The sequence below is a fragment of the Arthrobotrys flagrans genome, assembly GCF_004000055.1.
Source record: "Arthrobotrys flagrans strain CBS H-5679 chromosome Unknown unitig_1, whole genome shotgun sequence".
NCBI lineage: Eukaryota > Fungi > Ascomycota > Orbiliomycetes > Orbiliales > Orbiliaceae > Arthrobotrys > Arthrobotrys flagrans.
In genome coordinates, this window is record NW_027137556.1 from 1,917,320 (window position 1) to 1,940,102 (window position 22,783).

General features: G+C 47.1%; 7 protein-coding genes across 7 annotated transcripts; 3 read left to right on the plus strand and 4 right to left on the minus strand.

The window, feature by feature from the left end:
• Nucleotides 1-1,463: 1,463 nt before the first annotated feature.
• Nucleotides 1,464-2,111, minus strand: DFL_008573 (uncharacterized protein; the record flags this gene model as incomplete). The annotated part of the gene is made up of 1 exon (XM_067638324.1): nt 1,464-2,111. One exon carries the CDS (start codon nt 2,109-2,111, stop codon nt 1,464-1,466), a length of 648 nt encoding a protein of 215 aa, XP_067486223.1.
• Nucleotides 2,112-3,127: 1,016 nt separating this feature from the next.
• On the minus strand, nt 3,128-4,784 carry DFL_008574 (uncharacterized protein; the record flags this gene model as incomplete). The annotated part of the gene is made up of 6 exons (XM_067638325.1): nt 3,128-3,186; nt 3,258-3,586; nt 3,651-3,822; nt 3,905-3,987; nt 4,613-4,656; nt 4,746-4,784. 6 exons carry the CDS (start codon nt 4,782-4,784, stop codon nt 3,128-3,130), a joined length of 726 nt encoding a protein of 241 aa, XP_067486224.1.
• A 1,013-nt stretch (nt 4,785-5,797) lies between these two features.
• Nucleotides 5,798-6,959, plus strand: DFL_008575 (uncharacterized protein; the record flags this gene model as incomplete). Its single annotated transcript, XM_067638326.1, has 3 exons — nt 5,798-5,973; nt 6,047-6,761; nt 6,831-6,959. 3 exons carry the CDS (start codon nt 5,798-5,800, stop codon nt 6,957-6,959), a joined length of 1,020 nt encoding a protein of 339 aa, XP_067486225.1.
• Nucleotides 6,960-7,825: 866 nt separating this feature from the next.
• Nucleotides 7,826-10,883, minus strand: DFL_008576 (uncharacterized protein; the record flags this gene model as incomplete). Its single annotated transcript, XM_067638327.1, has 7 exons — nt 7,826-7,870; nt 7,931-8,192; nt 8,262-9,108; nt 9,163-9,574; nt 9,643-9,716; nt 9,781-10,269; nt 10,856-10,883. The coding sequence occupies 7 exons, from the start codon at nt 10,881-10,883 to the stop codon at nt 7,826-7,828; spliced, it is 2,157 nt and encodes a 718-aa protein (XP_067486226.1).
• Nucleotides 10,884-17,618: 6,735 nt separating this feature from the next.
• On the plus strand, nt 17,619-19,529 carry DFL_008577 (uncharacterized protein; the record flags this gene model as incomplete). The annotated part of the gene is made up of 1 exon (XM_067638328.1): nt 17,619-19,529. The coding sequence occupies one exon, from the start codon at nt 17,619-17,621 to the stop codon at nt 19,527-19,529; it is 1,911 nt and encodes a 636-aa protein (XP_067486227.1).
• Nucleotides 19,530-20,300: 771 nt separating this feature from the next.
• Nucleotides 20,301-20,596, plus strand: DFL_008578 (uncharacterized protein; the record flags this gene model as incomplete). The annotated part of the gene is made up of 2 exons (XM_067638329.1): nt 20,301-20,426; nt 20,483-20,596. 2 exons carry the CDS (start codon nt 20,301-20,303, stop codon nt 20,594-20,596), a joined length of 240 nt encoding a protein of 79 aa, XP_067486228.1.
• Nucleotides 20,597-21,892: 1,296 nt separating this feature from the next.
• On the minus strand, nt 21,893-22,783 carry DFL_008579 (uncharacterized protein; the record flags this gene model as incomplete). Its single annotated transcript, XM_067638330.1, has 4 exons — nt 21,893-21,955; nt 22,056-22,147; nt 22,214-22,635; nt 22,710-22,783. 4 exons carry the CDS (start codon nt 22,781-22,783, stop codon nt 21,893-21,895), a joined length of 651 nt encoding a protein of 216 aa, XP_067486229.1.

Consider the following 22,783-nt stretch of genomic DNA (forward strand, 5'->3'; position numbering starts at 1 on the left):
AGATTTGTCAGACCCTCCCCCTTATAAGAGGGAAGTACGGGCGAAGAGTGTCTTGAAAGCTTGTAGCTCGAAGTAGACATGTGGATCGATGGATCTGAATAGGAATCAAGAAAAGCGGCAGAGTCCCACATCGGATCTGGCTCAGGGACCGAGCGTCGAATCGAACCGTCGATACACCCATATGCATATCCAGCGACGCAAAGCACAAGGATGAACCCGTCATCTTCGACCTGAAGACTCCCTAACAAGCGCAAAATTTTTCGGTATGGTGAAATTCGGCGAAGTCCAACTCTAGACCTTTTTCGATCCCGATTCATTTCTCATTGTGGTGCAGCTCTAGCTGATCCAATTAAGGCACCCTACACTATATGCTATCTGAAGCTTCAATCTATGACTTCATAAAAAAAAACTGACATAGTTATAGCGGATTTGTTCAGTAACTAGCAGCTCAATCAAATGCCTTAACTCGGCTCCGAATTTATTAATATATATTACTTGAGTGCTTCGGAATGATTTCTTCAATACCATTCATAATTACGTCGAATAGTTGCCTAATCATCCGTTTTCTATGGTGTGCTTGGATATTTCAATAGCGATATTGTTCATAACCAAGCTGTAAATTGTATATACCGAAGCTGTGGACGGTCAAGCCGGGCAATGCATTCACTATGCATGAAGGCCCCCCAATATCGATATCAGATCTCGAACATCCCCAAGGGTCTCACCTGTGCAGCATGCAAGAACCCTTTGACCTCAACCCTGCAGTTCATGTATGAGTAAGGATTTAGAAAGAAGGGTCTCTAAATCAAGCCACGGAAGGAACCGAAAAAGACGTTTCACTTAATTTCGGATAGATGGTCTTTTGGATAACTCAGGAACACCACCGCCATCTTGTGCTCGGATAACAAAGACTGTTGCCAGGATCTTTTTTTTTTTTTTTTTTTTTTAAAGACAAGTGAACAAAACGCCCTTTTGCCGCCACCACTGGGGTTGACAAAATCCTGATAGCGAATCAACGGGGGAACAACAGGCTTGTGCGGAGTATGAAGTGTGTATTTTTGTCATACATGCGAAAACCCCAGGGAAGAGACGGCAAGATACTTCGGGTTGGTTGGAATCCCGTGTTACCAACTTCCAAAGGTCTCCTCGTCACGATTGCCTTCCAATTCATTCGGACTATCAAAGAAAGAAAGGCTCAAAGCGTAAAATCGTCTGGTCTCGACTCGCAGTCCGCCTGGGATCGAGGTTATAGTCTGGATGACCCTTAACATTATTGAAACCCGATCTCAAAATCGGGGAAATGGCTCTATCCGTAACGAAGATCCAATTATGCATATTCCCACCACCACCAGCTTTAACAAATAAAATGCTACTGTCCGTAATAGCACTGAGATTGAGATGGTCCACAAATAGAACCCGATCGAAAATATTTTCAAATCCATCTCTTTAAATGTACATCGCCATTAATTCGCCGGCGCGACCCTCGCATGTCGAAAATACTTCATCCCAACCCAAGCAATAATCACCCAAACCCACGCAACCACCCACGTCAATATCACTAACGCCGGATAATACCCGGGAATAGGTAAATCATCATCAGGATCGTGATCTTCGTCTTCGGGAGCCACAGGCGGAACCCCCGTAGGTCCAAACCACGCCCAATCCCATATCCCCAATACACTCCCCATCCCTACTACAAACACCACCCAAGTGGTAATGAGCACCACCCACCCCCACCATACTGTATCCGCATAATCGACATGACGCGAGGAACTCGTCCGTCGGGAGGAACGCGGTATTCTTGAGGAACTGCGGGATGCGACGGATGTATCCCTCATCATCAACGGGGGAGGTGAGAGATGATCGTCGTCTTCGGAATTATTCAAGCTAGAGGACGCGCCGTCTCCACCCGTGAGTCCGGGATTTCGACCGCCACCACCTGCTGCATCTGCAACGTCCAAATAAGACCCTTTATTCTTAACGACTGATTTCGCGTCGGTAAATGAAGAGGATGCGAAGGTAAGCAGTGATTTTCGAAGAGATCGAGCTCGCTGCCTGGTCTTTCGGGGAAGCTGTTTGCTACTATTGCTGCTGATTGTTGGGCCGCTCATCGCGTCATCGAGGTTGAGATCGGGATTGTAATCGTTGTCGCGTGTGCACTCGTGTCGTAGAAGTGCCTACATTGTCCATTTGGAAATCCAATCGAATTCAAAAGTGGAGGGCTGCCTATAGATCGGTGCGCCGTATGCCTAGCCCCGGCATCCAACCTTTTCGTCCCGATACTCGTTCCGTAATCCCTTCTCGACTAAAGCCGGGGCCTTTCGATTCCCTCGTGGCAGAAAGTCTGCTTGGTCGGATGAGAAAAAGGGTCGGGAGTTGAGGGTGTGGTTGTTAACTTGGCACGAGCTCGCTCGCTAAACTTAAGGTGATGGACAGCTTTAATCTCGCCAAATCCACTAAACACTTCGCTGCCTCGTGATAGCATGGAAGCGCCAATGTTATTATATTCGAATGACAGGTCACGGTCGACTTTGATAGCGAATCGATTGGAAGGATAACGGCAATGTCACCCTTATAATATAATATGACACTCTGCTGCCTATTATAGGCACATGTTCAGCCCTGCAGCCCGTCGCTTTATACCGAAAATCATGTCTCGATATCGATATCAAAATCCCATTTACTCCACTCTAAATGGTGGGATGTAACATCTACCACTAAATAAATAAATCAGCTCGCCAAGGTGGCCTAGACCCATTTACGTTATCAATGGATCTAGATTGTAAGATCCTTAAGAGTTCGGTAATTCGATATTTATGTTCCGATCGATCTACAGTTAAACAATAGCCGCCTACTTTCTATTCCATACCGACGTCATAAGAGCGCTAGATTCGTATCGTAGCAAGAAATGAAGCCGCTAAGGTGACACTTGCGAGAAGTCAATCTCATCCCCAACAAAGAAAAAACCATTTGCGAAACAAGAAAAAAGAAATTGAGTATGAGTGGGAGGGACCTATAGCGCTGGAGGAAGATGTGAAGGAGGAGGTGGATTCGATGCCGTTTCCCTTGCTAGTTTCTAGTCACCCTAGATGTGCAGGATTCTAAAATTCAAACCGGTGCTCTTCCCTTATTGCTCCAAGTTGCGATAGTAGTCGACATACGCATCGATGGTAGAAGGATAGGATCCTAAATTCAAACCCAACATTAGCCTTTTCCTGTATTCGACCGTAATATCAACCGAACGATCGTCCACTTACCATTCTCATCATATCCTGTCAAAGTCGGATCCGCTCTCGCAGATACGATGAACTCATAGAACATATTCCAGGTATCCTTTGGAATACTCTTCTTCCACTTCTCGTTCAGGAAGACCGTCCACCTTTCCAAGTGACCGTTATCTCCGAATCTACTTTGCAGAAGAAGCCTCCACCATTCTGTAGCGCTCTCGAGCGGTAAAGCTTTCGTTCCTGCCGGCTTCGCCCAATTAAACGCCCACTTGTAAACTTCCTTGAAGTACTCTTCGTTGGTGTCTAGGGATTGCCTCAGTTCTTGAAGTTTCTCCTGCATTTTAGGTAAGGAATCGGCGCTATAGAGTGTCAGCGAATGATTTCAACACAGAAAACCATTCCAAGTAGTTGAGATATATGTACCCTAGTTGCATCCACCCATCTGTGAACTCCTTCCGTTTGAACTCTCCCATGGACTCGGAACCCAGAGCTTTACTAAGTGGAACCAGAGTAACATCGTCGAGTTGTAGCCCCAGCGCATCGAAATATGCCATTGTCGCATTTATCGAGAACTCATCAGGGGGATCATCAGGCTCTGTAGAAAGAAAGAGGAGATTGTCCATTTTTAGCTCCCAAACTTCTTTCCCCTCCAAGAAATAGGATTTGTTTGAACGTACGCCTGAATTGATCGAAGATAGCATTGATCGCATTTTTGTTTGTAGGACCCGAGGCCGAAGATGTGTTTGGGTTTTGATAGTAACTATTATAAAATCCGGAGGAAAAGTTATTCGACTGCGGATCTTGATGATGCGAGGGAGGATTGTCATGATGCAGATGAGAACTTTGCATTTGGGAATACGAGTGAGGACCTTGCATTTGATAATGCGGGTTATGGCCTTGCGCTTGAGGGTGCGGGTCATGACTTTGCATTTGAAACTGCGAGTGATGACCCTGTGCCTGAGAGTGCTGGTGATGGTCTTGCATTTGGTAATGCGCCTGAGCACTTTGCATTTGATAATGCGCTTGAGAACTTTGCCCTTGGTAATGCGAAGGCTGACCTTGCATTTGATAATGGGGGTTCGCACTTTGCATTTGATAATACGGGGGAGGAGCTTGAAAGGGCACCCGAGGAGCTTGATAATTGTAATGCAGGGAAGGGTATTGAAATGTCTGATGAGGATGATGATAACCACCTCTGCCCCTCGGCATCAGCGGCCTTCCGCGACGACGGGGGACATAAGCACCGGCCGTGGGATAAGGCGGGGGGAGATGATTATGATCCATTGTGACGATTGGGGGTTATATGTGATCGCAGCAAAGAAAAACGACGAGGGTAATGGTGATAATAATGGTTATGGGAGCCGGTGGAGGGGGGTAGAACATACGAGTCTATAGCAAGCTCCAAGTTCCAATTATTCGCCTGAAGGATCTGTAAAAGCGACGGACCTCGATCAGCGGTTGCCCTGGACGTATTTATGGTTCTTTTTAATAGAAATAGAAATAAAAACAGAAATATACCTTCTTTGCTGTCCTCTCGGGTGTCTGTGTGAATTGCATAAACTGCGTGAGCGCAGCGCGCTGGGAAGATGAGCTACTCTGTTGGCCGGGTCCAAATTATATATCGTCAGCCCTCGGTTGTCAGTTGTTAATCGAGGTCCCCCCCTCCCTTTCCCCCAATATCGATACCGGGATCGTACCATGCCAACAGTCCCCCCGGGGTATATGACCACGTTTTCAAGGTATATGCGGGGAGCTTATCGAGTCTGAGGCAGACGAGTTCGATTCGAAGCTATATCTATAGGCGTCGAAGTAATATAAAACCGGACCGTTAGTTCTGATATAGTTACGGAGAGGTATATATGGACTCGAATCCTTAAACATACAGCTCTCTCTCTCCTGCCAGCGATACCGATATATCCGGAGTTTCTGCGGGGATGGAAGGTATAGGAACGACAAACCAGAGCGCGAGATCGAAAATGCAAATGATGCGAAATAAAAAAAGAGATGACAACAGAAGATCTTTTTCTTTCTCTGTCCTTATCTCTTCTTGTTCTTTTTCTTTTTCTTTTTTTTTTTTTAAGAAAAAGGACAGGAGAGTCATGCGATTTTGGTCGCGGGAAGCGGGACTAACGTCAAGCGGGGGGGTTTAGGTTGAGTCGGAATCGAATGAACATTCCAACAAGGAGGGGCAGCCCCAAGCGGTCTTTTCCTCCACCAGCCCGATAGCTATGGCTGTGACATTGTCACGACATACGTACCTTAACATACATTAATTAACGCTCGCGTGCCCGATACTCTTACTTACTTATTTCTTACCTGCTGACTTGATTATTTAACCAAAATCACACTTCATACCAAAAAGTAACATTCCCGACTTCAAAAATGCCGACAGACGAACCGAACAGACTCCGTAACCAAGGGCGGGGCAAAATGTTTATGATTAGCGGTTGTGAGGCAATTTTTGTGTTGAAAAAAGATGTTCGTTTATAAACCGTCAACGTCTATCTTCAACTCCCCGCCGCGGCGATCCCAAGGCAACATAGGTTACACCGGGGTAGCTTCAATCGACAATGTCTGCGGTCCGGATATTACTACGACGACAACCGGTCCGGCCGATTGGCCGCTCCGAGATATCGATGCCGATTACACACCCATCAATCCGTAACCATTCGATACACACCCATCACCATGCTCCCACGGGTGCCAATCTCGAAGCAGTCCGATCCTACTGTCGTGAACTTCTCAGGTGAGGCTATCAAAATAAAATAAAAATAATTTCATAACACACGAAGCTTATAGAAGTTCTTCCGCCAGCTCAGAACCCACGACTACCCATCCTACATCCTCTCAACCTTCACCCCACCACCCCTCCGAGACGCTCACCTCGTCATCCGCGCCTTCAACGTCGACATAGCCCGAATAGCAGATCAAGTCTCAAACCTCACCGTCGGCCGTATGCGAATGCAATTCTGGCGCGATGTGATCGAAAAAACATACAATGGCCATCCACCTCAAGAGCCTGTCGCATTGCTCCTCTCGAAGGTTCTTCATGAAGACGGAATCCAATTCACAAAGTCGTTCTGGATAAAAGTTATCGGTGCGAGAGAACAGTATTTGGCGAATCAGTCATATACCACGCTGGATGCATTGGAGACATACTCCGAGGCTACTTATTCGTCGTTGCATTATCTGTCGCTTGAGGCATTGAACTACAAATCGACGGATCTGGACCATGTGGCGTCGCATATCGGGAAGGCGTCTGGTATAACCGCCGTGCTGAGGGGTACTCCGTTGATGGCTGCCCCTGGGCCGAATAGTACACACGCAGCAGTTTTGTTACCGGTGGATGTATGTGCTAAACACGGCCTTCGTCAGGAAGATGTCATTAGACATGGAGGCGGCGCTTCAGGGTTGAAAGACGCTGTGTTTGAGATCGCAACAAGAGCAAATGATCATATGATCACTGCTAGGGAGATGTTGAAGAGAGCCGGTGAAGAGGGTAAGGGGCCGGTGTTTACGACATTTTTGCCTGCGGTATGTTAGCAAATATCATTTAAAGGGCGGTGGGGATAAATACTCATACCGACTAACATTTCTATTCAGGTACCAACCTCGTTATACTTAGGCCGTCTGGAAAAGGTTGACTTTGACGTCTTTGACGCCTCGTTACAACGTAGAGAATGGAGATTACCGTGGAAAGCATATATCGCTAATGCCAGACGGCAATTCTAAGAACGATCGTCTTATAAAAAGAAAATAATTAAAAGAAGAAAATCGCGATTCTTTTATGGTAATTGTATGTTATTAATACAATTCGGAGTTGAAGGCAAAAAGGGGACCGGGGTAAGTACGCATGCATGTACATATATTTGTAAATAAAATAAAATAAAAGCAATTTGCAAGACGATAAAAAAGGGTTCGAGGGAAGGTCAGGGTATCCAAGATTTAGAAAATTAATGAAAAGAAAAGAGCCAAAAAAAAGGACACTAGAGAAGGCACCGCCGCTATAGCATACGAAGGTGCCGTGAGAAAGCCCGCAATGACTCCGTACCAGAGAAGACAAAGGGAAGAAGGAAAAGAAACAAGAAAAAATGGGAAATTTTCGGTCAACAAAGTAAAGTGCAGAGAGCGAGGCAGATCGTAAGTCATGATGCTAGTATACAGAGGTATAAGGGGAAAACGGACGACACAAGAAAAGCAGAAAGAACTTTAAAAAAAAAAAAAACACGAACGGGATAGATAACATTGCCAAAAACGCCAGCGAGATGGTCCCATATTGCAATCGACCCGGCCGAAGCGACTCCCAAGGAAATAGTGAGAGAAAGATGTAGGGAAATTACGAATAGAATATTTTTTGTGTATATAAAAAGGAATCTGGGCTTCGACTGTTCGACAAGCCCTAGGGGCCCTGTGGGGTCAAAAGGGGTCGGTGTTTGTTTATAAGGAGAGAATCATATCAATAATCGAGATGATTTTTTGAAGACAACGAGCGAGCGGTATCTCTGCGGGGTACGCGGGGAAAACGGAAGCTTTGTTGTTTTAGAGAACTTCGGTTCGGAATGCCTGGTATGAAGGGTAAGTTTAGGAGGGCGGCGTGTCTACCGTCGCGACTTCATGTACCGTTCAAGGATCGAATCGAGGCGCTAAGGGTGGCTAAATTAGAACAACGCGCGAGTAATTATATGATGAAAGGTACCACTCACCATATTCATGTCTTGAAGTTTCGAGTTGGCATCTGCAAACAAGGGAGTAATCTGCGGATGCGATTTGACGGTCGAAACTTCGGTTCGATGTCTAACTACAACCAAGAAGTCCCTGATGTCCTGGTTATCGTCGTCTAGATAGGTTCTGAGGGCGGCTTCGGACCATGCGAGCTCTCCAGGAGAGCCGGGTTGAGCAACAGGCGTATCGGGGTATGTAGCCTCAGTCGGAGAAGTTTCGTGAGGATTGTTATCCTCGGATCCACTACCATTGTCAGGTATAAGCGAGGGTAGTTCATGCGGGGTGAGATCATCAGGAGTGTCCGAGTAATACCCATCAGCTCTTCCATCCACTGCATCCGTTTGTGTGATCACCGGTGTAGGTTCTTCCGTGGTCGGTACGGAAGTTTGAATCGAAACAGGAGATGACTCCACGGCCGTAGTCTGCTGTGCTGTTGGAGCTGACGCAATCGTCTCCTGCTCCTGTTTAGAAACCATTTCTGCAGGTGCGGGAATAACTGTGGATTGCTGCTTGTCCATGGGAAGAATCCGTGTGGCAAATCTCATTCCAAACGGTTGCTCCTCTTCCTCTTCGTCCACCTCTCTAACTGACTCTATCTTCCGGATTGGTGTGTTTACGAGTTTTGAGCCAATTTCTGGTCCCTTCTTGGGTTGCTGCTGCGATGGGTTTTGAAGCAGCTTCTCGTTCTGCTGCTGCTGTTGTGCGCGAGCATTTTGCTGCTGTTGAAGCTGTGGAGATGATTGCTCGAAGGAGTTTCCGCCTCTGCTACTACCAGGTCGGCCTGGACTCGAGTCATCTCGAAGCGACTCGTTTGACTTCTTCTCGTTCGAGTGCAAAAATTCCTCAATCTCCTCATCCTTGGAGTTGTTCTTCCGCTTCTTGAACAGGCTCCCCAATATCGATTTCTTCTCCTTCTTGATTTTCTCGTTCTTGCCGCTGGTAGGTGGCGGCGACAACGCTTCCTCCCTCTTCCCAATTCGATCGAACGATGTTTTCGGCTTCACCGGTACTACTCCAGGAGGAGAGGTGATGTCGTCGTCCCGGGCAAGTTTGGGTGTTAGGGTAATACGCCTAGGTTCCGAGTCCGGGTCGCCAAACAATACAGAATCTGTATTCCTGAGCGGAGCGGGTTTGGGCTTCGGTTCTGAGCTTCCTTCGACTATAGCAGGGTCATTAGCTTGGTTGGTGTTAGGCGCAGGCGATTCTAATTTACCCTTCGAGTCGAAGATTTCGTCGCTACCCCGACCTTCTGACTTGGTCGATGGCTTGGAGGCAGGCTGCTGCGGCTTTTCGTCCTTCTTGTCCTTTGGTTTTTCCTCTAGCGCCTTCGGCTTCTCAACTGTATCCGGCGCATCGACCAGTGTTATCTCATCCTCTTCAAAAGCCGATCCGTTGGTTGATTTCGAGTCGGCCTGCGCGGTATCCTCGTCCATGGCCGCACCCTCGTCATCGTTGCTGTAGTATTCGCCTTCTGCATCTTCCTCGTCCGAGCTATAATCGTAATCCGAAGCTTCGACATACGTTGGAGGTGCGAACTGGACTGTTTTTGCAGCTCGTCTGCGAATCGCCTTCTTGAGGAGATTTTTGGATTTCTCTTGATTGTCACCAAGCATCGGTGTAGACAACTAAAAATAGATTAAATCACGACATTAGCGGGCGCTGGAAATTCGGGATATCGCGAGAACATTCGTACATCTACATTCCGATGTTTGTTCAACCGGGCTAGCCTTTCGGATGGGGTTTCGATATGTTCGGCAGGAAGATAACCTATTTCGGTCGAGTATCAGTAAACAACTTCCCTGAAGATATGCCGATACACGGGGTTGCGTACCAATCGAGGAGTCCTTCACAACACGGACCAGCCACCAATACGAATTCGAATCATCGAGCAGAACCATGGTATCGCCTTTCGTAGCGTTCGCCTGGCCTTCGACGGTAGCGATAAAAGTATGTAGCGCGTAGACAAATTCGAAATCTATATCCTCGTCCGAGATTGACGGACTTGAGGACATCCTGTCCAACATATCCTCATCCAGTTCGTCCTCATCGTTCGTATCGTCATCATGACCATTTGCATAGTGAAGGTCGTGATTGTAAGGGCTTATCGAGTCCGGGATGTACGGCTCCCCATTCGAGTCCCCCCCGTTGATTCTGCTGGTGACCGTCATCAAGTCGTGCTGATCATGAATTTGCTCCCGAGCAACGTTCATGAGCGCGTTCGTCTGCGAGGGTGCAATGGAGCCTGCCTTTGTCGCGACCCCGTTTGACGAATGATCCTTGGCCGACGAATGGTCTTGGTCGTGTTGGAGATCGATCGTATCTGTGAAGAACAATGGGAAAAGAAGAGAAACGAGCGATGTCAGTCGGGATCCAAACAACGATAGTAGTAAATGGGTATGTAGCGGCGAAGTGCAGTGCCCAGGCCCTCAGACCTCAACAACAAGAGAAGGAAAAAAAACAAAAAAAGTTTTTTTTTTTTTCCAAATCCACCCAAATTTAGAAATACGATAGATGAGAAGGGAAACAAAATAAAATAAAAATTTGAAGAAACAACAAAACGACAGTGGTCTATCGAAGGGGCCGAGGAATGTAAAATATGGATAATGAAAAGATCGAGAAAAGCTGAACCACGTTTGCGGAAATAAGGGTCTGTCGTTTCAGGACAACTCTCTTGGCCAGTGCTAGAAAAAAGGGGACAGCCAATTTCGAGACGAGGACAGCCACACCACCCATTCTCTCACAGAATAAGCATCATCCAGCCGAAGGGCGCCCTAAAAGTCCTCTCAAACGACTAAAAAAGAGCTGGCTGAAGGAAAAAAGAAGAGAAACAATGGGGACAACTAGGGTTGACGGGCTTGTGCGACAAATGGAGGGGTTTGAAGATATCAGCTTGGTTTTGCACCTACCAGCTCTGACGATCTGAGGTCGAGGCATGCCTCTTGACTAAGAGTATTGGGAATTAGGAAAAAAGCTGTTTCGGCAATGCAGGTACCTTACTGACCAGATGGATGGACGTAATACCGAAAACAAGGGACGAGCGAACCCTTCGGGGTTCTGAAATCGATAGTCGAGGGATTCCAATAACTGAGAAAGAGATCCTGGCGATTTTGACGTAAGAAAGGATAACAAGAGCCTTGCCAGGTCGTAAGAGCGATGGAAATGATACGATGGAAGTCCCGACGTGAGGGACCTGGTTAGAGACAACGATTGATGGCGAGCGTCAGTCCAGGCATTGTTGAGGAGGTCCGTAGTGCAAGAGTAATGTCTGTGTGTAACTGTTCCAATTGGAGCTAGGATATTTTTGTATGCGTATGTACGCCCTCCTGGATGGAGGATAGGTAGATGCAATGCCACAAACAGAAGCACCAACGGTTTGTGTGAACCTGTCCGAGCCCTTGGGCGGCTAGCTAACAAACGGTTTTAAAAAAGGGGGATGACGTTGGATTTTTTTTTTTTCTGTCAGAGAGCCGAGAGGAATCGCGCAAAAATGATGCGGTCGTCTAATTGCTGGTGATTGCTGGATTTGACGGGTGATCGGAGTGGTCGTTTTGAAAGAAGCAAAATGGTGATGCCCGGATACTGCTTGTAATTAATATCACCGCGATGCTGCCAATATTAAAACCAACCACGTTAACGACTCGACTGTCCAAAAAAACACGTTAAACCGGTGCCTGATAATTGAAGAAATAGGAAGTCATGAGATTTTTTCCGAAGGACACCAGGAAGGAAGAAAGGAAGGTTGGGTAATGGTCCAGTGATGGTGGGGGTAAGGCAGTACCGCACACAGGAACGAATGAACTGCCTGTGCAGCTGTGCTATGATTGTTTTGGCAGCGTAAAGGAGGCTTCGTACCTTCTATCGCTGTTCTTCTGATTGCCCTGGCAGTGCTTAGGCACCCTAAACCCTGCGTAATAAGCTGAAACAAGAGGTTGAAGACCCAGACCAGCCAATGGAAACAGTTGGGCCAGTCCGGGGGGGTCGATTCTTCAATCCGGGTGGCGTAGATGCCAAAATACCCGCAGTATGTTATGTGGCTAAGGCTTCCGGAAGCCAGTTCAGAACAATTTTCTATCCTTTCTTGCTTGTCAGGATATATCGATGCGATAACAGACGGAGCAGACCGGTGGAGGGATATCCAGATGGTCTTGAATTCAGAGCGAGGTCGGACGGAAGTCGCGCGAAAGGGGCAAAACCGATCTTAAAACCTCAGCTACTCCGTGCTATCGCTGTGCATAAAAAAAATGCAAATGCACAGGCCAGGTCCTCCGACGCTCACTTACTCACTTCGTACCTGAGGCTAGCCTTGAATTCGAGTACCTATTAATTCTGCTGAATCAGAATCGCCTTGCCTAGGTCGATTCGAGAGGGGGCTCAAACCTCGAATCGTCGAGTCAAGCCCTCGATCGAATGCGCCAGCATTCTCCACACACGATCACGATATCGAACTACGTAGTATATTAATTACCCCAATAACAGAGCCCGAGCGATTTAGTTGATCACCCGCATACTATATTTGGGTGGGGGAGACCAGGTTCAATCCTGAAATCAAGACTTCGCTCCGACTCCACAAGAACGAATCAGACTCGCAGGCAAGCAGACGTCTCCTATTTTGGCAGCATGGCTGTCCGTATTTTCTGCATGCCGGCGCACGCGAACCAACCCCAGCCTTCATTATATTATCCAACAACAGACGACCTTTTAGGTAAGTAGATGTGGCTCAGCAAGTACTATCCGCCGAATAAACAGCCACTTCACCAAAAAAAATTAATAAAACTTTTTGACGCTTGACTTCAAGCTGTTCCGATTAAGCTAAGTTCTAGGCCCGAGTCAAAATTCCAATCAGACTCAGTTCCGGCTAGAAAGCTCTCCATAGAAACGTCATTGTTATGCGCTATCGATGTTTCCGTGCGCCTGCGGGCCTGGGTCCCCTTTTTAACGCTCTGGGACGTATATTCACAAGGTTTCAAGACAGCTAAGCTAGTTTGGCGTCACTGGAAATACAACTCCATTGCAATTGAAGGGGGAAGGGATTGATATCACTCTCGAAAGTTACAAATCCAACGTCGAAACCCAGAGGAAGCACACGAAAACCCCAACTTTACAACTCCATGGACACCAGACCCGATCGGGACCCGATAGTATAATTACAGACTTAACTTATCGGAACAAGTTCAGCACGAGCTTTCCTCGGATGCAAGCTTACCTCGCCGACACGACAAGGCCTACAGAAGACTAGACAGGGTCTAAAGCTTGGGAGCGAGCATGATCCTATAATCCATGATCGATGTAAATACCATGATCTAAAGGGCCCTGGATAACCTTAAATCCCCAGCGAGTATGATCCCGCCATGTCTCGAAAAGGCAGCTGTCTAAGATGTTGTGCTGCGGGAATCGCCTGCCGTGGTGGCGAGATAATCGCATGGTAGACGGTTGATTAGGGGATTCGGTTCGATAAGTAGGTACTTTTGAGTTTACGATACGATCGTATGATGGGAATAATCCATAACATTTCTATGTTTACGGTAGGCTCTACCGCCTAGAAGAATACGAATATGCACAATACTATGCTCTTAAGATCTTAAAAATAGACGGATATAGGAGCGACATAACGCTTCGCACACATGTACTACCGGGAGGGGTACATACTTACTTCGTAAGTACCTAGGTAAGTACATGGGTAGATACCTGTTCCAGATTTACAAATTATATAAGCAGAACTCTGCTGTTAGCCTGTCGTGTAACCAGACCAAACCCGTCGACACACTATCATCTAGCTAGGTCCAAGACTTTCTAGCTCCTAACGGCCGTAGCTGGATTTGATTAGGCACCACCATGACACCTTCCAGCTAGTTACCCTAAATAAATAGGGTCCAAACTCTTCCATTGGAATGTCATAGCAACCGTCAACTCGAATTTAACAATTACACGTCCCGAGGTACAAACGAACCTAGATTCCAGGCATATTATAAGCTCTACCCCAGAATCTTCGTAGTATGCCGTAGCACAGGTTCAGCAATGACGGGTTTCGAAGAAGTATTTCCTTGGTCGACATCGTAGTTCGAACACATCGAACTAGATCTGCGGAATCCGCGTACGGATACGTGACGATATCGCCGGCAAGACCATGGCAGTCATGGAGGGAAATGCCGCGCCTGATGCATAATGTTATTCGTCTGTATCTATTTGCCGTTGGCACGGATTGTCGCTGGATGTGCCTTGAAGCTTCGGCACCAGTTATGAATGTTTGAAAAAAGTAGTTGCTTATGAGCCTCTAATCGTCGTGAGATATATCACTCGATCGACGCCGAATGTCTACCCTTGAATTGGAGGCGTGGAGACGCGTGCATTTATAAAGTTGGATATACGCGGATCGGTTGAGGGAGGGCATAAATCTGTGCTGATACGTGCAAGGAGGTTAGTTGTGAATTGATATGAGGTTCTCCGCGAGCTCGCCAGTATTACCTCAAGAACGCTTATATCGATACGCGCCTGGAATGCCAACAGGAGCTTGTCCTAAACCCATATAAAACGACATCCAGATAGCTTGAAGTCTTTCGTTCATAAATTTAACAAGACAGCTGCCAAAACTCGATTCACAACCAAAACCATCGTGATGGAATCCCAAACCCCATCTGTCCGCTTCCCTGGCTTCCAAGAGGTCTTGATTTACGTAATTCCATCGACTAGCCGCACCCTCTAACCTCAAACCCAAAGAATTTCACCAACCAATCGCAACCCTCCCAAAAGAATGAAAGAAAAACGTGCGATAAGGTTTTGCTATCTTTACGAGAAAGAATCGTGTATTTTTATTTGGTACTCGAATACTCGGATCTATTACCGAGATGCATAATATAAAATTGTCACAAAGCTTAGCAAATTCAACCACCCCGCGATGTTGTGATGACCTCGAGCTCCATCGCAAATAGAATACTATTCCCAACGGAAACATCGTGAGGTTAATGTCGGTGAATAGATATGGTTAACCCTTTCAAGAAAGAATCCATTTGCCGCACTGTGCCTCACGAATCGCCAGTTGCCGCATTTCCAGGCAATGCAGTATGACGAAACACGCAGCACGACGATGTCATATGAAAAAAAGACATCGAAATCCGAGCTCGCAGGCAAACCGCCGTTACCTCCTCCTCGCTTCATCAGAAGATTCATAAGTGTCTTGTCGGCCACACTCCGTTTGAGAATTTTGCTTCAGATGGGGATAACTGATCTTCTGATCCAGGCTGAAAGCATATGTAACCGCCAGTGGCCAGTGGCCAGATTCATCGTATCCAATCGATGGTGGTGTGGATAATGAATGAGAAAGAAAAAAAAGAGAGGTCCCAAGATTTTCCTGTCCAAAATTTTTTTCAAAGTAGGAAGAGCTCTTCCAGTTCCTTGATTTGGTATTTTCTCCTCGGGGTTTGCTTTCTTTTTCGTTTAGCCTACCTTTTTACTGCGTGCCGAAGCCCGGGATGCTAAGCATCCAAAGCTTCTCCGCAGAATAAGTCCGTTCAGGCTTGTTTGAAGCCCAGAAGCCTGGTCGTGCCTGACTCTGCCAGAATCGATCAGTTCAACAAGGGAAAGTCTTCAGCCTGAGACTTTTGGGTTCCGTAATCGCCCGATACCAAGAATTTATGACCTTCTGTATGCCGAAGGTAAGCTGGTGTCAAACCTGGCACGACGATGTTTCTAATGCATCAAGGCAGTAATGCAGCATATCATGGGAAACAAATGAGAGAAAATATGATGAAGCGGCCCTTAAGTTTTGGTTAGTGGAATGGACCGTGTTCTTGTTGGCAGACCGGTGTGCAAACAACCATTTCTGTTGGCTAATAGACGGCGACTTTGCCCGGTTTCGAGTCATCCGTTCCCACCGTCGACGCAGCATCTAAAAAAATCCTACCTGCACAATATCGAAAGCGGAACAAAAAAAGATGGGCTTTTTCTTTTCTTCTTTCCATTTCGCTTCATTGTGCGGGTACGAGCTTTGTTTCCCCACATCTTGGCTGTTCCCGCTGGGTGCGCAATGCCATGATCGTGAGTCCGAACGGTTCAGATACCGGACCGGCAAATTCCTCACGTCAGACGACATCCCTAAAAGATATCCTTTCGTCAAGGGAAAATCCTTGGTCTGCGATTGGACGGTAAGCCTCCTGCCTTTACCCCAGATTGACCTGTTCTTTCTGGGGTAAGAAGGACCTTTGCATTAAGCCTTGCGGCCGACAGGCTACGGTTTGCCGTTCCCCACCTTTTGCCTAGTCTTGTTTCTGAGCAGCGTTGTTCAAGAACATTTGCCAGTGCGATCCAGTTAGCTGTTGCTCTTCTGAATGTGACGCAGGCCGCCATTTCAAAGGAACGCGTGGTTGTCATCCCGAAATAGGTTTTCTCCACGGACTCTTCAGCCATGTTGATCGAGCCTCAATTCTATTCCGACGATGCAACCGGGCCAGGGATATTTCCTGCCATACAACAATAGTTCAAACTCGACTCTGCTGTTTCCCCGTTTCAAATGGCATACATGGATTGGTCTGGGTCTCGACGGCTAGGGAAAAATCTTACGTACGAAAAACGGTTATTCCGGCGCAAGTAGGGGCGCCGCAGTCTAAAAAATTATTTATTCTATTAGATTTCTTTCCTTAGCGGTGAAGAATGTGGCTTCTAAAATTTCCTTGTGATATTCATTAGCTAGTCCCGATCTTGTGCCCTAAAGCAGGTCATGTATAGTTCGGATTAGATGAGAAGATGAACGAAAGGGAACCAGGCCTCTGCCCGTTGAAGAGAGGAGGTTGAGATCTTACCAAATCGCCGGTTCGGTGGGAAATGAATCAACGAAGCTGATACCCCCCTCGCCGCAGCCCACGATCGGGCGGCCAGGGTTTCGAGAGGGGACCAGGGAGGGATATCCCCCACACTGCAGCTCCTGCCAACCCTGCACACCACTGCAGTTCTGTTCCGTGGCATTTTCGTGTACACCCGGTACCTATAATCGTCAACCCACAGCTTGTTTTGCAGACAGGCTCGCCGGAGTGGTGTTCCACTGTCTTTGCATTAAGGTTGTCGGCAAATCTCCTGGTATGTATAATAGCAGCAGGGCTCCCCACCATTTGGCGCCTTTTTGTGATTTCCAGTATTGCATATATTATATCCATCTTCCATCTTCCATCCTCTGTTTTCTCTCTTCCCCGCTGTCTCAACATCTCCAAACTATCGAAAAGCATAAAACACCAAACTCAAAAGGAGGACTTCGAACTTTCTTTGGATACGAATTTACATATCAATACGCCTTTTTCTTCGAACTCTAAGAAGCGAGGGCATTCTGTCGTCAGATTCCATTGTCGCCCCCACAGACGATTTCCAGAAACGGCCGTTCCGACTATCAGTTCGTCCTTGCCTAGAAGCGATCTGCCTCTCAGCTGATATCCCAGATCCACGGTGCTGACCAACAAACTCTTCCATTGAGTCAAACTCTATTCCGCTTGGACTGCTGACTAGATACGAAACATCGCCCCAAAAGATAAAAGACAACCGTCTGGGGGGGAAGAAAATACCTTTTTTTTTTTTTTTTTTTTCAATCTCACATCGAAGGAAACCACGGGGTTCCATATATAAACTTACCATTTCGCCATCCCCAAACCACACCGTTTGTCCCACTATTAATAGGACGAATTACGTCCAATGGATACTGTAGATCTCGGACAGCGACGATTCCACAATCTCAAGATCGCAACCCCAGCTACTCCTCCTCAAACATCACGACTTTCAGAGGGACTTGCTGCTCAGTCGCTGCAGAGGAGGATCTCTTCGACTCCTCCGGTTTCCGAAAATGCGTCGACCCCTCCGATTTCCGTCACACCGACGAGTAGTGCAACAGTTTCGAGGACAGATGTGAATGTACATGGTGCGTTTGGCCGGTCGGCAGGCCAGGATGAGTCGCGGAATGGTGTTAACGGTGCTAAGAACGGTATGGGTGTGAGGAGGAAGTCGATAACTTTCGCTCCGAATGTCAGGCTCGATTCGGGACAATCGCTGCCTTTGCAGCAGCCGCTACCTAGGATTAAAGCCGACGAGGAAGAGGAATGTGCTATTGCGGAAAGCCCGATATCTTTACAAATCTACGGATCTTCCCCGCCAAACGGTTCTCGCAAGTTTTCTTTGACCGAAATGCGACGAGGGCCGGCTTTTGATCTGTATGATACCAGATCCGAGGATGGTGATGACAGCCAGTCCTCGAGGGGCGGATATGGGTCTTCCGTTGGGTCGCCGATCCGTGAGGATAGTGTTGACGGGATGAGCGATAGACTGTATGAAAAGGATCGAATTGGATCTCTGACATCAGCAAGCACCGCATCACCTCTTCTTGATGAAGTCAAAACACCTCCGAATACCATCGATTCCTACCTCTCGCCGATGAATCATCGTGCCCAAAGCCCCTCGTCCTTACAGGACGAGCATACGCCCTCTCCTTGGCCATGGATGAATTCCGGGAACGTTCAGAGGTCCAAGAGCTTCTCTGTCGACAAGCCGAGGACCACTAGAGCCCAACGTAAAGCTTGCTGTCCAACTCCAAACTCCCCAGCCTCGCAGTTCCTCAGAGGCTGGAAGCAAACCAGAAAGCCACAACCTGACGATGAAGGCCAGTCGATCGGCGACTACATCATTGGAAAGACGATTGGATTTGGCGGCTACAGCGTCGTTAAGGAAGCACACACCCTCGAACAGGGGAGGAAGGTCGTCCGTGCTGTCAAGATTGTCAAGAAGAAAGTTAGAGATTCGGAGACGGAAAACGATGCCATCCAGGCCGAATTCGAACATGAAGTCAATCTTTGGCGCCACCTTGCTCACCAACATATCCTCGGCCTCTTGGGTGTCTACGATACCCCGTTTGCTTTCTTCTGCATCACCCGCTACAACATTGGTGGCACTCTCTTCGACCTGGTCAAGAAGAATAGAGGCGGATTGAAGCTCGATCTGGTCCGCAAATACACCTATCAGATCGCATCTGCTCTCCGATACCTTCACCAGGACATGAGAGTTGTCCACCGTGATGTCAAACTCGAAAACATCCTCGTTAACACCGAAGAGGATCCATCCGGCCATCTCCTTCTCTGCGACTTTGGCATGGCCGAATTCCTCCCAAGTTTTAACCCAGATGGCGATAGTGATGACGACTTTGAGAACAACCGTAACCGACCACCGATCAAGCGCCACGGGCCGGCCGGATCTTCTACCGCCATCGCCGCCACCTCTGAATCTCCAATCACCGGATCCCTCCAATATGCCGCTCCGGAGCTTCTCCGATCCGATGTCCCTATCATTCAGGCTCACGTCGACATGTGGGCTCTCGGCGTCACCATCTACACAATGGCAACCGGTTCCCTTCCATTCCATCACAGCATGTCGGCTATTCTCCAAGAACTGATCACCAAGGGAGACTACGATAGAGAGCTTCTACGAGCCAAGGGCGCCGGTCCTGAGCTTATCGAGGTTGTTGAGGGATGTCTCGACATGAATGTTCATCGCAGATGGGACATCTCTCGAGTTCTCGAGAGCCGATGGCTTCATGGTCTTGGTGGACTCAACTTCTAAACCATCATATCCCTTTCCATTTGTCATTTTTCCTTTTGGGTCTCCGGGAACACACACACAGCATGTCTTTTCCCGTCTTTTCATCAATTTTGCATTTTTTTTTTTTTTTTTTTTTTTTTTCGCTTCTCGCGTTTGAAATAATGCAGTTGAAAGATATTTATACAACCTTTCATCGTAGCATCTGATTTCCTTTTTCGACTCGACTTCACACGGCACTTTCTCACTTTAACATTCAAATAAATGGGAAGGGTTTACTGATTTCATCATCATTTCACGCATCAATCTTGCTTTCCAGATTCCCCAGTCCATCGTTGCAGTTTATTCTCTTTACGTTGATGACATTGTTCCAACCGGCGTTTGATTTTTCTTTCCCCCGAAAAGCATATCCCATTAATCTCTATTCTTGATTTGTGCTTATCTTTTCCAGCTTCTTCGGGTACGGGAGGGGGGAAAATTACGGAGTCCTTGATATCATGATTTTTTTTGTCTTTTCTTCTTGCGGAAAGCGGATCTCGCCGCTCACCGATTATTTCATGACTCTTTTTTTTCTTTCTTTCTTTCTTTCTTTCTTTCTTTCTTTCAAAGTTGATATCACTTGCGGCGGTTTATCTTCTGGGACATTTTCAGGCGAATTGTATTTTGGCTTTTTCTGAGTTCGACATTATTTTTTATTTGTACGATAGTGGCATGAGGGATACCATATAAAGAACCTATCTCAAAAAAGAATATAAAAACCGAAGTTTAACAAACGGTATTCCTCTCAGAGGTGTGATGATTTGGCCAGCTATAGGAGAGCTCTTGACTGGTAGCTATCCGGTTCAGTTATTCCCTCCGTGGAGCCATGGGAAACAAAAATTCGGCCAATCTTTTTTGGAAGCAAAGTGTCCCGTCTTTTGCGTTCGCTCTATCTTCCAGTCCTTCCGACGTGTTCTAATTAACTAACCGGACTACAGTGGGTCTCGAGCAAGACGGACAACCCCCAAACCCACCCAAACTTCCAGTCCTCCCACCGACCTCGATTCTTTACCGAATCTCTTAATTCTGGTCTCGATCGAACCGCCGAATAAACATCTACATTTGGCGCACCGGTCTCGGAATCGCCTCCAATTTTGAGATCACGTGGGTAGGTAGGAAACAATCTAGGAATTTTGCCGCACAGCCGCATCGACAACAACATCGACAACACCGGACGGAGGTAGGAAAAAAAAGAAAAGCAAAGCAAGGGACGGATGTTTCGTTACACAGAGACAGTTAAACGACGTATAACCTCATTCGAAACCACACCCTGAAATTTGCACGATATTCACTCAGAGGTGTCCGAAATACATATGAATCTCTGGCCCGCGGGAGTCGGCCCCGACCCGTCGAAATAAATACGTTCACGGTCGACCGTCGGCAAACGGCGTTTGGAATATTATATACACACAGTTGAGATCGGTATTGATAGCTTCTATGGTACACGGATATTTAACATTGGAAGAGACGCGGTTATTAGCCGTCCGATCTGCTATCCGACCTGAAAAAAAAAAAAAAAAAAAAAAGTCAAATCTCGAGAATGCCGGAAGCCGGTAACTCGCAAGTATGGTTTCTCATTTCTATTTGCTATCAATTTGCAGCGATCGATATCGCGATTCAATGCTAAAAGGTTGAAAAGGGACACGCATCTCTATTTCAAGCAATTTGATCACTCACACCACAAAAATAAAATAAAAGGGCCAATCTCTTCCTCCCATAAAAACCCCATCCACCGCTCGATAAACAAATTTCGCACAAAGAGGTAGGTGGTAAAAGTACCAAAAAAAAGCGCTTCCCATTAAGATCCAGCTGGAAACAGTAAAACATACATGAAGAGAATAGAAATGACATTATTCCAAAGGGGTAGTAGGGGTTGTTGTTGTTCCGAAACAAAAAGACCATTGCGCATCGTGACAATATAAGGGAAAAAAAAAAAAACGTGACCAAAAAATCCAGCTAAGGGTGTTTTTGTGTGTATAGTAAGTGTGGTATTAGTGGTAGACCAAGATGTAGACGTTCATAAGAGGGGGGGGGGCAAAAACGGGCCAATGCTGCTCTTGCACCTTCGAATTCGAGGAGGGGTAAAATGTGACATTGAAACACTCTTGTAATCAACACATGGGGGATGAATTGGTAAAAAAAAGCGCTTCAAAATTCAGTAAGGGCACTGGAGGGGTTACAAAAAAAAAAAGATATCCGCTTTCTTTTCCAACATGAATAAAAAAAGGGCAGGATATTCTCATCGGGGGGTTGCCTTTGGGATCACATTTTCTTTTCCAGTTGGAGGTACGAAGTGAGCAGGTGTACAGCGAGGACGTTTTTTATACTTTGAACCACAGGGGAGCGGTTCAACGGTAGTCGCCCTTGGAGTAGTAGGAGTCCTTGTGGTGCTCCTTACCATATTGGGAGTTCTGTATTTCAAGAAGAGATATGTCAGATGGACCGTTTACACTTGAGGGTAATGGGGTTTCCCGTCAAGTTATATAGATTCGGGGTTTGGGATCAACTCACCTTCTTCTTCTCGAGAGCGGCCATTCTTTTCTTCTTGGTGAGAGCATTGACATAGGTTCCGATGATGAAACCGATGAGGTTGAAGAATGGAACTATTCGATGGGTTTGTTAGCGGCGTTCCAATGACCGATTCATGACGACATTTTGGGATAACATACCCCAGGCGTGCTCGGGCAAGAACTTCTGAGCGAAGGCCAAAGCCAACGGGCTGGTGATCCAGCTGACCTTCATGACGGGGAAGAAACCCGTCCTGACCATGGCCTTAACGTTCTCCTTCTTCCTGGCACCGGCGATGATCGCCATGCTGGCAAGGTAGACAACATTCTGGATCGGAGCAACAATGAAGTTGCTGACCAAGATCTGGAGGACCTTGGCACGGGTGGAAGTGCGATTTCGGAAAGCGCGCTGGAGAACATTAATGAGCAAGTGACCGAGCGGGGCCGAGATGAAGGCGCCGTAGATGGCCATCATCGGCACACGTGGGGTCAGATAGCTGCCATGCTTCTTATCGCCGGCGATGAGCGATGCAAGAAGTTCCTGGAGAGCAGACAGGGTACCGGACGTAACCATCTTCGTCTGACTGTGCGATTCGGGTATCCATTGTTAGCATCGTCATCGAGAGGATATTGGATGGATGGATGGGGGTTTCCGTACAGAGGGTTCGTCTGGAGCAGGTGCAGGTACGACTGAATGTACGTCTGCCCGGGGGTCTTTCCTTTGACAGGCAT